General features: G+C 33.2%; 1 protein-coding gene across 1 annotated transcript; it reads left to right on the forward strand.

Moving 5' to 3' along the window:
• Nucleotides 1–10,991: 10,991 nt before the first annotated feature.
• On the forward strand, nt 10,992–12,269 carry LOC126883756 (uncharacterized). Its single transcript, XM_050649421.1, has one exon. The coding sequence runs from the start codon at nt 10,992–10,994 to the stop codon at nt 12,267–12,269; it is 1,278 nt and encodes a 425-aa protein (XP_050505378.1).
• Nucleotides 12,270–13,208: the final 939 nt, after the last annotated feature.

Genomic DNA, 13,208 nt, shown 5'->3' on the forward strand with positions numbered 1-13,208 from the left:
GCTAATTGTATCCGAACGTCTGCGGTCCCTCCGGTGAGTACCGATCCCACAAGGACAGAAACTATATTCATTTATTAATTTATAATAAATGAAAAATTTCTGACCCTGGTGAGATTCAAACCCACAACCTTTCGGATTTTTTCGATCCAAAGGCAGGCGCTCTTACCACTGAGCCACGGAGGGGCTATATTTATTATTGTTAAACAAAAAAATAAGAATAAAACAAAAAAATTTCTCGAAAGTGTTACCTCAAGGAGTGTCTAAAAAAAAATATGTACAAAATTCCAGGTGGGTCGGTCAAGTATTTTTTGAGTTACAATATCTACAGGTTTTGAAAAAAGCAGACTTGCGGAAGAAGCGTTTAAAGCACTTGTCAACTTTTATTTTTAATATCACTTTTGTCTGTCTAATCGGAGAATGATGCACACCGGAACATCTTTTTGAATCGCGGAGAAATTTACAAAAGAAAATGAAAACAGTTGTTGACTGTTGTTCACTACGTTCAAGCGTGCTGGCGCGAACCTGCTGCAAAGCGAGTCGAAGGTAGGGATATTCAACACTATCTCCCTACCTCCCTTCGCGCCAGCGCGCTTAAGCGTAGTGAGAAACGGTCATTAGCTGTACTCATTTTCGTTTGAAAATTACTCCGCCATTTTAGAACATATTCCGGTGGGCATCACTTTACGATTTGACAGACAAAAAAAATTTAAAATAAAAGTTGGCAATACTTTTGCAATACTAAGGCTGTAGACATTGTTATTCAAATCTGCTTGACCAACCCACCTTAAATTTTGTATATATTTCTTTAGATATTCCTTGAGGTAACGCTGTCGGGATATTTCTTGTTTTATGCTTATTTTTTGTTTAATAATAAATATGTTGATTTTCACCCTTTTTGCAAAAAAAATTCGTTGTTTTGACTTCTGAGTAATATCGAAAATTAAAATTCGATAAAACTAAAAAAACTTGACAGCGTTACCGCGAAAATCTCATAAGCTAATAAAATATTTTTGAATTTTTTTTATCATGATCCAATGATGAGCTCTGATGTCCACCGCAAAATTCATTGTTTTTTGAGGTGTCTTTAAAAATTTGGCACAGATGTCTTATTTTTCAATATTTTTCCTTGAATTTTTTCTTGAATGATCTATGAATTATACTGAATATGTTTATTTAATTTAAAAATAAAATAATTCTATCAAACTTAAAAAATCGCAAATACTTGCTTGAAATGCTAGAAATATTTGTCTATGTATGAAATTTCTGTGGTACTAACTCAAAACACGATATGTCAAAAATTATCGATTTTTCGTTTTCAATGCTTAGGGGAGAGGCTTGTACCTTGAACCGGATTTTTTCAAAGCTCAATTATTTTTTAGTTTTTAAATTTCAAGGAAAACTTTCTGAACTAACTTGTAGTTTACACACCATAGTATACTATATTAAACGTTTATTTTAATAAAACAAAACCAAACACATTTTTTAGAATTTTATTGATTAGAGTTAATTTGGTCCAAGGTACAAACCAGTACTGTACCTTGAGCCACGTAGTCTTGTACGTTGAACCACCCGTAAACGTTTAAAAATATATATACAAAAAATTGTGTTATTCAACATTGAACCTCTCACAATCTTAGTCAAACACATGTACTCATGTGCTTTAAGTTTTAGCAAGACATCTTCAATATCAGTGTTAAATTGTTGATCACTAGGGCCAGGAAATTTGTTGCTGTTCAGAATTCTCTTCAGATAATGGACCTTTAAATAGGGAGTTACAGCTTTTACTCGTGCAAGATTAAAATGTGTCTTCTTTTTTCCCATTAATTTTGTACGGCGCGGCACAACGTACAAGACGTGATAGCGGTCCAAGTTATTTTGCGGTATTATATAGTGGTTATATAGCGGTATTTTGTTATATTTCTCACTATGTTGTTTAACTACCTGTTAGTATAAGCATACACACCCTGTGATTTAATTTACGAATCTGTTAACACAAAAATTAAAAAAGAAAATTTTCTATCCTATAAATAGTTACTTGTCACAAAATAAATCACTATATTTTAACGATAGCCGCAAATGGTTTCTAATCATGTTCAACAACTAACTATAGAATGACGACGATTGTAGAAGAACTTGAGATAAGAAACACAGTCAGTTCGCGCGAAAAAAAAAAGGGAAATGGGGTGGCCCATGGTACAAGCTGGCCCAAGGTACAAGCCTCTCCCCTATATTGAGCGATGAAGAATACGATGACAAAACCCAACATAGCTAAACGCATCCATGTAACCAGTAGATGATAAAATTAGTTTCAGATATGTCCACTATTATAACAACACCGCGAACTTTTAAACTCATCTGACATGTCAGATGACATAGGATGTCAAATGACATAGGAAAAACTGTTGGATTAGAGTTAAACGCTAAGAAAACGAAAATATTCTCAAACAAAAAATCAGTGCCGGAACACAAGCAAATAGAATAAGTAGAAGAGTTCTGCTAATATCTGGTCAGTCTAGTAAATGCAACAGGTGGCATGGAAAGACATATCAAGGGGAATACGCTAATCACAAAGCACCTTCAACACATAACGTAAGTTATGGCTTTCATTATGTGTATTATTAAAAAAACGAAACTACTACACTTCCAGACCAATGTGAAATCACTATTAGTATATGGATCCGAAACATGGAAATATAAAAAAACCTTTTTCTAAAAATGCAGTCCTTTGTGTACAGATGCCTATAAATATATGAATAATATTAAAATTTTTTGGTAAAATAATATCACAAACGAAGAACTGTGACGAATAACGAACAAGGAAAAATACAGAACTCCCAATAAAGAAGCGGAAATTGAGGTGGATAGGTTACAGATTACGAAAACCCCTGTCAAATATAACGGGACAAGCTTTACACTACAGTCTACCAGGTAAAAGAAACCAAGGAAGACTACTAGCCACATGGAAATAACGATAGAAAAAAACTTGAACAAGTTAATTTAATATGGAATGAAGCAAAAAATGTTGCAAGGAACAGAAGAGAGTGGAAAATATTAATACAATTGGACGGGAGTCAAGCAATGATGCGTGAGGCAACTAGCAACTAGCAACTTTACCATCAAATCGTTTGCTTTTGCTACTGAAACACTGGTGTACCCTTTGCTTCACTATAACGTCTAATTAAACTTTTACAAATTTTATGGCTCAAAGTTTGTTTATCTTGAAATTTTTAATAATTAATCTACAATATTTAACTGGAAAACCATCAAACAACAAAAGTTTCTCTAAAATGGTTTTGGTTGAAAGCCATCATCAAGCTGCGGTATACGTCAAACAATAATATGGAAATCTAGACTTTTAACCTTGCAGAACTTAAAATAAACCAAGCTGGATTTTGGCAGAACAGCTCTTGTATAGATCATGTAAACACTTTAAGAATAATTTTACAAAAGGTAACGAAAGAAAAAGGAGATTTTTTTAATAACTTTAGAGTTTGATAAGGCCTTTGATTCAATTAACCCCAACATGATGTGAAATATACTGAAATACTACGGAGTATCAGGCAAATATATTGGAACAATAAGGCTCCATTACGACCGGTGTACTGCAAGAAATGAGCACGAGGGTGAACTACCCGGACAAATGAATAATAAAGCAAGGGGTAAGACAGGTGTCGGTTCTGTCAGCTCAAGAATTGTGTGTCACCTCAAAGTTTTCCTGGAACTGCATTGAGAGTAAATTAACGTTAAATGTTATTTCACATGCATTGCCCTTTTAGGCATGTATTATATTATATCTAACAACATCGACTTGTAGTCAACATATTCTATTAATATATAATGTGTAAACCATATATTATGGGGTTACCACTTTAAAGAGTGTGCTAGTTTCAAACTACTCTGCAGAATGTAAGTATTCCCACACGTTTTTTCTTTCTAACAGTCACAATTTTTTTTTTTTGCTTTAATCTAATGTGGAAATACTTCATTCTAGGCACTGAAGATGTTAGGAATTAGAACGAAAACGTTTTGCAATCCATTTGGATGACTTTTTATAAATAGCTTTTAATAAAAGATTTTATACCAGAATACAATTTGAAGTGTTTACTTCTGTATGAGTTTTTTAAACTATGGTATACATATACAACCAACTATTGCGATTTTCCCATATATTTTATATTTTTATATTCTTGTTATTATAAAATATTAAACGGTACTTATAATTTTATAAAATAATATTAACCAAAAGGTTTGACTAATGACAGTCTGTAAGTCTTGCATTTATCTAAAAGATATGAGAATTTTTTGCAAAAATCCATCTGTTTGGCTGTTACTAAAAGCAGCCATAATTTTTATAGGGGCCAAGAAAGTGCAAATCGTCTTCCAGAACTTTCTCATCAGCGGAATGGATTCTTTAATTCCTTATATATGCGGGAAACCATCGTCAATTAAATTGATAAATGACTTTAACAATTTATTGGAGAGGAAAAACCTCTCCCGAAAGGATAAAAACAAAGGTAATTCTTTTAGAATAACGAATGGAAGCTTTTCAAAAAAAATCTCACTGATCTGACTTTTATAGCTATAAATTTGTTTGTGATGATGAAATATGGCAACTTAAGATAAATTGCTATATAGACAGTCGGTAATATGGGAAATTGGAAAAGTTTGTAAAACAAATAAACTTTAAGATGTTTTATAACGCTGTCATGTACAGGGTGTTTCGTTAATATTTGGAAATATTTTAACTGTAGATTTCTGGGCTCTAAATTTTAGGGTTTAATCCGAATCACCTAGTCCAAAAATGCTTCCTAAAGGAGCTAGAGCTCTTTGAATATGGCGTATTTTCATTAGTTTTTTTTTAAATAGCTCTAGAACGCTTTTATCTAGATAAACTAAAATTGGTCCTTCGAAGTTTGGTCCGGAAACTTTTCCGGAACAGAAGAGTATAGTTTTCGAATTTTTCGCCTGGTATCCTTCTGATTTGTTTCAATGAGACATTTTTTAACAAGAATCCGCAAAGAAACCGATTCAGAAAATTTTTCAAACCGGGGTGGCCTCACAGTTAGGACGAAATAGTTGCCTAAATGCTCTGGCGCTTGGAGTGTTTTTAAAATAGTCACTAAGATATTATTTTTATCTGTTAAAATGTGTCCTTCTTTTTCTGTAACTTTTTATAATAAAATTATTCGGCAAGCTATGCGTGGTTATTTTAATAATAGTTGTCAAATCTTGCTATTTTATTATTACTTTTGCAACTTGACTAAGATTAATCACCCCTGATGCCCACTTGTCCGACATGCTATAGGGTTCACTTACATATTTAATGATCTAACGATGGTTTTATATACCATCTCTAATATACCTAAGAAAGAACCAATGGTGATAATAAGAGATTGGAACGCAAAAATAGGAAAAACTAAAGTAGACGAACATTTGAAAGGAACGATAGGTGAGCATGGTTTAGGCGAGCGAAATGACAGAGGTGAACGGTTGCTTTAATTTGCCATCCATATGGAACTCAGTATAGTAAACACAATGTTTAAACATCATCCGCGAAGATTATCAACATGGTCTTCGCCTGGAGGACGATACAAGAACCAAATAGATTATATTCTTATCATTAAACGATGGAGGAGCTCTGTAACCAATGTGAATAAAAAACCAGCTGCAGACTGTGGTTCGGACCATAAAATGCTGCAAGCGGAATTTCGCATTAAGTTGCACAGTAAAACAATTGCAAAAAAAAAGACAAAAATTGGTTCCAAAACACCCGGAAAAGTTAAGAGAGGCACTAGCAAAAGCTGACCTACCAGTGACTACCGAAGACCCTGAGAAAATGTGGGAATACGCAAAGAAGTTGATCACCGAAGCCGTCAACAACACAAATCCCAAAGAAAAAATAGATAGGAAAAAACATTGGAGGACTGAAGAAACTCTCAACCTTGTAGAAGAAAGACGAAAACTTAGAAACGGCACGTCAAATTCAATACAAAAAGAAATAGAGATAAGCACCATAAATACAACTATAAAACACTTGTGCAGAAGGGACAAAAATAATTATATAAAAAGCATATGTAAACAACTAGAGGAACATGCTCACCGCCAAGTATCTAGAGAACTTTTCTCCAAAGTCAAATATCAAGCGAGAGAATTCAAACCACTACACAGGAATACACAGGAAATCAATTGGTGCAACGTTTAATATCTACGTTATAAATCCCCAAAATAACGCTAATTTTTTGAGATACTGATCATTGTTGGTGAATGGCTAATTTTGGTGTTACTTTATGTTTTTGATGGTGCTGAAAACGAAAATCAAGCTTATTTTGAATTTTAGTTGGGAGAAAATTGTCAAAATCGCAATTTTGCCCTAAAAATAAAAAAAAGTTAAACCTCGTTTTTCTTAAAATTAAAAGTTGTACCATATTTTTTCTATGACACATCTAGACCTAAATCTCCCCATAAAACTTCTTTGAACTCTATGGTTTAACATAAAAGTAATCAAATAGATAAATTTTAAATTTTGTCGCTTAATTTTTGCGATCTAACTCTGCAATTCACAAATCTGCACCTTTTATTTTTAAAAATTCATAATTTTTATAAAAAAAAGACTGAAAGAGTACAGTTACTTTCATAGTCTTCACAAACGTAAGAAATATATGCCGTAGAAATTTTAGAAAAAAATATTAAAATGGAACGAGTTGAACGAATGGAAGAATTGTAGCGAGTTAAACGTAAAAATTCGTGACTTCACTCTTTTTTTTTTCATTTTTAGGTTAAAATTGCGATTTTGACAATGTTCCGTCACATAGAATTGAAAATAAACCTCTTTTTCATTGTCAGCACCATCGAAAACATAAAATAAGCCCAAAATTAGCCATTCACCTTCCAGGGTCAGTATCTCGAAAAATAAGCGTTATTTTGGGAATGTATAATGTCTATATTAAAAGTTGCGCCATTTTTTTCTATTAAACATTTGTAACTACAACCTTTTAGAAAACTTCTTTGTACTCTATTTTTTAACATAAACGTAATTAATAAGATAAATTTTAAATTTTGCCTCTTAATTTTTGCGATTAAACTTTACAATTCACGAATCTGCACCTTGTACTTCAAAAAATTCATAACTTTTAATAGAATAAGACTCAAATCTTAAAACAGATACCGTTGTCTTCAAAAAAGTGAGCAACATATAGTGTACAAACATTAGACAAAAATATTAAAATCGACGTAGCGAGTTAAACGAAAAAAAACGTGATTTCACGTTTTTTTATTTTTATGGTAAAATTGCGATTTAGACAATATTCTTCCACGTAAAATTTAAAATAAATTTCATTTTCGTTTTCATCACGATCAAAACATAGTCTAAGACCAAAATTAGCCATTCACCACTCATGGTCAGTATCACGAAAAATAACCGTTATATTGGGGATTTCCAATGTCGATAATAAAAGTTGCACTATTTTTTTTTTCTATAAAACATTTTGATATAAAGCTTTCCAGAAAACTTCTTTGTACTCTCTATTTTAACATAAATGTGACTAAAAGGCTAAATTTTAAATTTCGTCATTCAACTTTTGCAATTAAACTTTGCAAAGCACAAAGCCGCACCTTTTCCTTTGAAAAATTCATAACCTTTATCAGAATAAGAATTAAATCTTAAATCAGACAGCGTTGTCTTCAGAAATGCTAGGGCTATATACTGTAAAAATTTCAGAAACAAATATTAAAACTAAGCAGAGTTGTAGAGAGGTATACTCAAAAAAACTTGATTTCTTTTTTTTATTATTTTTAGGTTAAAATTGCGATTTTGACAATGTTTCCCCACTTAAAATTCAATATAATCCTCATTTTCGTTTTCAGCACCTTCAAAGATATAAAGTATGAGTGAAATTAGCCATTTACCTCTCCGTGATCAATACCTGGTAATTTTAGGGGTATCTCCCGCTCGCTTAATGGTTTTTAGCGATTTTCAGCGAAACGGTAAGTTTTATCATAAAATTAGTTTTAACAAAACATGTGGATTAGATATTAGATTAGTAATTATCTATAAAAAATATCTTAATACTTTTTTTCTTAAGAGCCAATGTTTTTGAGATACAACGATTCAAAAAGTTGAAAGAGTTCTATTTCGTCATAATATTTTAGTACACCACGTATATACATCACTGAAGCTGTAATCTGTAATACAAGTAAACATAATATTCTATCGGTCAACTTAACCTATAATACACATAATAATATAAGATATGTATAAATATGATAATGTTTCTACTATACAGCTTGCGGTCTACCGAGGGATGCAATGTATGTATAAGATGTATTACATTACAGTGCCAACAAAAAAAACTTTACAAAGTGACTGTAACGCAAAAATAATAAGAATTTTTATTCCAATTTTACGGCTTATTTCCAATAAAAATAGTAAATTGATATGACAAAGTATTTTTTCTATGGATGCTATACAATATGCAACTTCCCTCATTACTTACGTACATTCAAAACGAACAATGCCTCACACAGTGAGAAAAGTCGGCCACTGCAGTGAGTAATATTTTTTCTCACGGATTCTCCTACGGTCTTCCATACTATGATCGCCGTTTTAATGGTAATATGCACAATATAAACACAATCAATGTTGTCAAATAAATGCGTTTAAGCAAAACTTACCAGGAATTACCTTTCAAATCTGTTTAAAAAATAACTGTGAATTTTTAAAAATAAAGTATTTAAAATTTTAAGGATAATAAATACCTACATGTATATGTATTTTATTTCAATTTATGCAAATAATATACCTAAAAGCACCTAAATTATTTAATTTTGAAGCTTCAACTCTTGACAAAACCGTAACCATAGAAAAAGTAGTGTACAACACATGAGAAAATGACATGTTTCTCCCTCGCTTGATTTGCAACAAACTTCTACGCTCGTGAGAAATATGTCTTTTTTCTAACTTGTTGTACATTATGCTAAACTTATAATAATTCTTCTTACTTATGGTCTTATTCAATTTGTAAAGAAGGGTTTTGTCGGAATAAACACGTTCTATCGGTACGTCGGCTAATCTAATCACCCTACCTATTCTTTTCTCAGAAGGGTTTGAACATAATAATGAAAGCCAACTTTCTGGATAAAATGTTTATTGCTAAGTACTAATAAACATTTCAATATACAATAAACTTTATGCAAATTTAGTTTGTTTACTATTATGCAAATTACACCGTTATCTTCCTGGGTGGCTAAATCCGTCAGGTAGATGACACCCTCGAGGCATTAATTAGTCTTGAGTACTACTCCGAAGTGAAAATACGTCTTAAACCTAATTTTACTTGAATGTGCCGAAGTTTAAAAAAAACTAACTCAACCCACAAGAAGTTATTTCCAACGGAATTAGCTTTCTTCTCTCTATTTATGAAGCGCCTCAAAAAACTACGTGCTTAGATAAGTTTCGATATGCATGTTTCTTTAAAAATACTCGAAATAAAAAACAAGTGCAATTATCTTGTCTTCCTCCAACCTCAGCGGCTGCTCATCAACATCTTTTTCGGGTATATTATCAAGTTCAAGTGTGGCTTGGTTATCAGCTAGATCCAAAAGATAGGGAATGGAAATTAGTCGACAGTTCATTAGAACCAATTCAAACTTTACTCCCACCTGCACCGGAAAAACTCCTGAACACAATTTTTTGCAACTGTAAAAAGGGATGTAGCGCTAAATGTGGTTGCAAAAAAGTTGGACTGTTTTGTTCGGTAGCATGCACGAATTGTCAAAACCGGTCGTGCTCTAATGTTAAATTACCAACAATTAAGGATTCATTTGATTCTATCGAGGAGTCATGCGATGTGTCATTATTGAATTTACTAGCACCCAGGATGAACAACAAGAAGAAGAACAAGAAGAAGAAGAAGAAGGACAAGGAGAAGAGGAAGCAAAAGTATTTGAAAATTATGAACCAATTGGATAAATTTTCCTTTTTTTATTCATACCGTTTTTTATAACTTTTATCATTTTTAACACTTGCCAATATCAATTATTCAATAGCTTTCAATCACGTTAGAAAATAGCCCTAAGTACACTATCTCAAAGGTGGTGTGGAAACGTGTGCGCATATTATGACGATTACAACTTTTTGAATCGTTGTATCTCAAAAACGGTGGCTCTTAGGAAAAAAAGTAATTGTACGCACCACTCACCCCCAATTTTAATTTGAGTCAGAGCGCATCGTGGATGCGTGCGATCATCACCCCGACTGAGGGGAAAGACAACAGTACTCATTCGTCTTCAGGGTAGTACACTACATACAATGTTGTCACTATAGCAATAAATACATTAGCATTTATAGTGTTTTTCAATAGTTATTCAGTAAATACAGAACACTTCAAGCGTCAGCTACAATTTTGGTCCTTCGTAATAAACCAGATCTACAGTTCAATTAATAATAATAAGATTAGTTCTTTTAAAAGCATTGTGTTTCGTGGAAGTGACGCCAAGCCAAGCCGAAAAAGCGCGCGCTCTAGACCCAGTCATCCAACGATTCATCATGCATGAGAGGAGCGCTGCATTGTAGGATTCTTCGATTCTTCAACTGGCCGATCGCAACGACCACATCGAGGCGAGAACAGACAAAGATTCTCAAGTCAGGTACCTATTATACAAATATTCAGAGCTAATATAATCCTTATTTACCGTTTTCCTATACCATTTTTCAATTATTCAATGAAAGCAATTTAAAGACATTTTAACATGTTTTAATTTTAATTCAATTACATATTTCATTTTATTTATCTTACGCTATACTTATCTATTAAATAATAATATTACATATATTATTAAATATAATATTTATTATATTATAAAAATAATTACACAATATCATTATATCGCATATTTATATAGTACAGTCATATTTAGTATTCGGTTTTATTTCAGTTAAATTCTATTTGCAGTTTTAAATAAATCTTGTTGTTTTTGTTTTGTTAATAAATAAAATGGAACATTTAAAAACATTACGTGTCAAGCGAGGTAGCTTAGAAGCGCGACTATCAAATTTTCAGGTATACGTTGAAAAATGCATGACACAAATCGATTCAATAGACGATAGAGTCTTAAAAAACAGACTTTCGGATATTGAAAGTCTACTCGCGGAATTTTCGGAGCTTCAGGTAGGCATTGAATGCTCGGTGAAAAAAGAAGACTTACAAGGCGAGTATGACAAGCGCAAGGCATTTGAAAACGACTTTTATTCAATTATTTCAAAAGCGCAAGGTCTTGTCAAGGAAAATAGTACAGATAATGTAGGTTCAGCCTCGGTTTCCAATCCAGAAAATAGCAGATTCCCTAGCTCATCAGAAGTACGATTACCGGCCCTAAATCTGCTAATATATTCAGGAGAGGCAGGTGAAGGGCTCCAGTTTCGCGATAGCTTTGATAGCTTGATAAATAGCAACCTTTCCATTAGTAATGTACAGAAATTTCACTATCTAAAGAGAGCTTTGAAGGGTGAAGCATTTGAAGTTATCGCCAATATCCAGGTCACACATGACAATTTTCCGATAGCTTGGGATTTATTGTGTGACCAATATACTGACAACAGGGCATTGTTGCATGTACATACCAAGGCCTTATTCGATATTCATCCTGTAAAAAAGGAATCTTTAAAGAGTTTAAGCCACTTGGTAGATCATGTGAGGATGCATTTAAGGTCTTTAAAGTCATTAGGACAGCCTACAGAATCATGGGATACTTTAATTATATATTTGGTATTCACTAAACTTGATCCAGTGACAATTAGAGAATGGGAATCAAAGGATTTCATGAATGATACTCCTAAGTTGGAAGCTTTTCTCACATTTTTGAAACAAAAGGCAAAAATGCTCAAAAGAATGGAGGAAAAACATACAGAGGCAAATTCAAGCCAAAACGTAAAGGGAAAAACTTCTAAACCACCAGCAGAGTCTAGTAATAGATCTAATTCTCATGTTCAGAGAAGTTATCACATCTCAGATCGTACTTGTGCATCATGCGATGCTCCAAATCATAAAATTTATACATGTACAAAGTTTCTAAGGTTGTCTGTGCCTGAACGGACCGATTTAGTCAAAAAATCCAATTTGTGCATTAACTGTCTAAATCGGGGGCATCAGGTAAACAATTGTAACTTTGGTCATTGCAAAAATTGTACTGTTAAGCATCATTCTCTGTTGCACGTTTCCGAACCTTCTACATCTAACACCAATGCGCAACAGTTTCTATTTACATTTAATTAAGTTCAAAACAGGTACTTCTATCCACTGTCTTGTTAGAGGTAGTTGATTCAAAGGGAAATCGTCATGATTGCAGAGCACTTTTAGATCCAGGGAGCCAGTCTAATTTCATTAGTTTACATTTATGCCATAAACTTGCACTACCAAGGAAGCCTACGAGTATTACGATTTCAGGGCCATTCAAGGTGGAATCCAAAATTCAGGCTGTTTGTCAAATTCAAATTGTGTCTAAAATCACTCCATTTACTGCTCCTTTAGTCTGTTTGGTAGCTCCAGAAATATGCGATGTTGTACCTGAAGCTCCTATTGATCCAGTGTCTCTTTCGATACCTACATGTCATAAATTAGCAGATCCTGATTTTCACATTCCCAAACAAATTGATCTTCTCATAGGTGCTGAGTTGTTTTGGGAAACATTATGCATAGGACAGATTCGTCTTAAACCTTCAGGTCCGTTTCTTCATAAAACTAAGTTTGGTTGGATAGTTAGTGGTCCACTTTCAAAGCCCCTTCTTTCAGACCGATCCAGTTCTTCTCCAAGTTATTCACAAAACTTAAACATACAAAGTCAGCTTGCTCGCTTTTGGGAAATAGAGGAGTGTTCTGACTTAATTCAGTCTCCAGAAGAGAAATCTTGTGAAGATATGTTTACTTCTACACACCACAGAGACAACGAAGGTCGATTCGTGGTCTCAATACCCTTGAAAGAACCTATTTCTAGACTAGGTGACTCAAGATCAATTGCACTTAAAAGGTTTCATGGTCTAGAACGTAAACTTCAGCGGAATGCACAGCTTCGAGAGTTATACACTTCATTCATGAGAGAGTATAAAGAGTTAGGGCACATGTCCAAGGTAGACCCTTCGAATAATACAACACAGTTCTTTTTGCCACATCATGGCGTATTAAAGGCAGATTCACTTACAACCAGATTACGGGTTG

This window comes from Diabrotica virgifera, chromosome 4 (assembly GCF_917563875.1).
Source record: "Diabrotica virgifera virgifera chromosome 4, PGI_DIABVI_V3a".
Taxonomy (NCBI): domain Eukaryota; kingdom Metazoa; phylum Arthropoda; class Insecta; order Coleoptera; family Chrysomelidae; genus Diabrotica; species Diabrotica virgifera.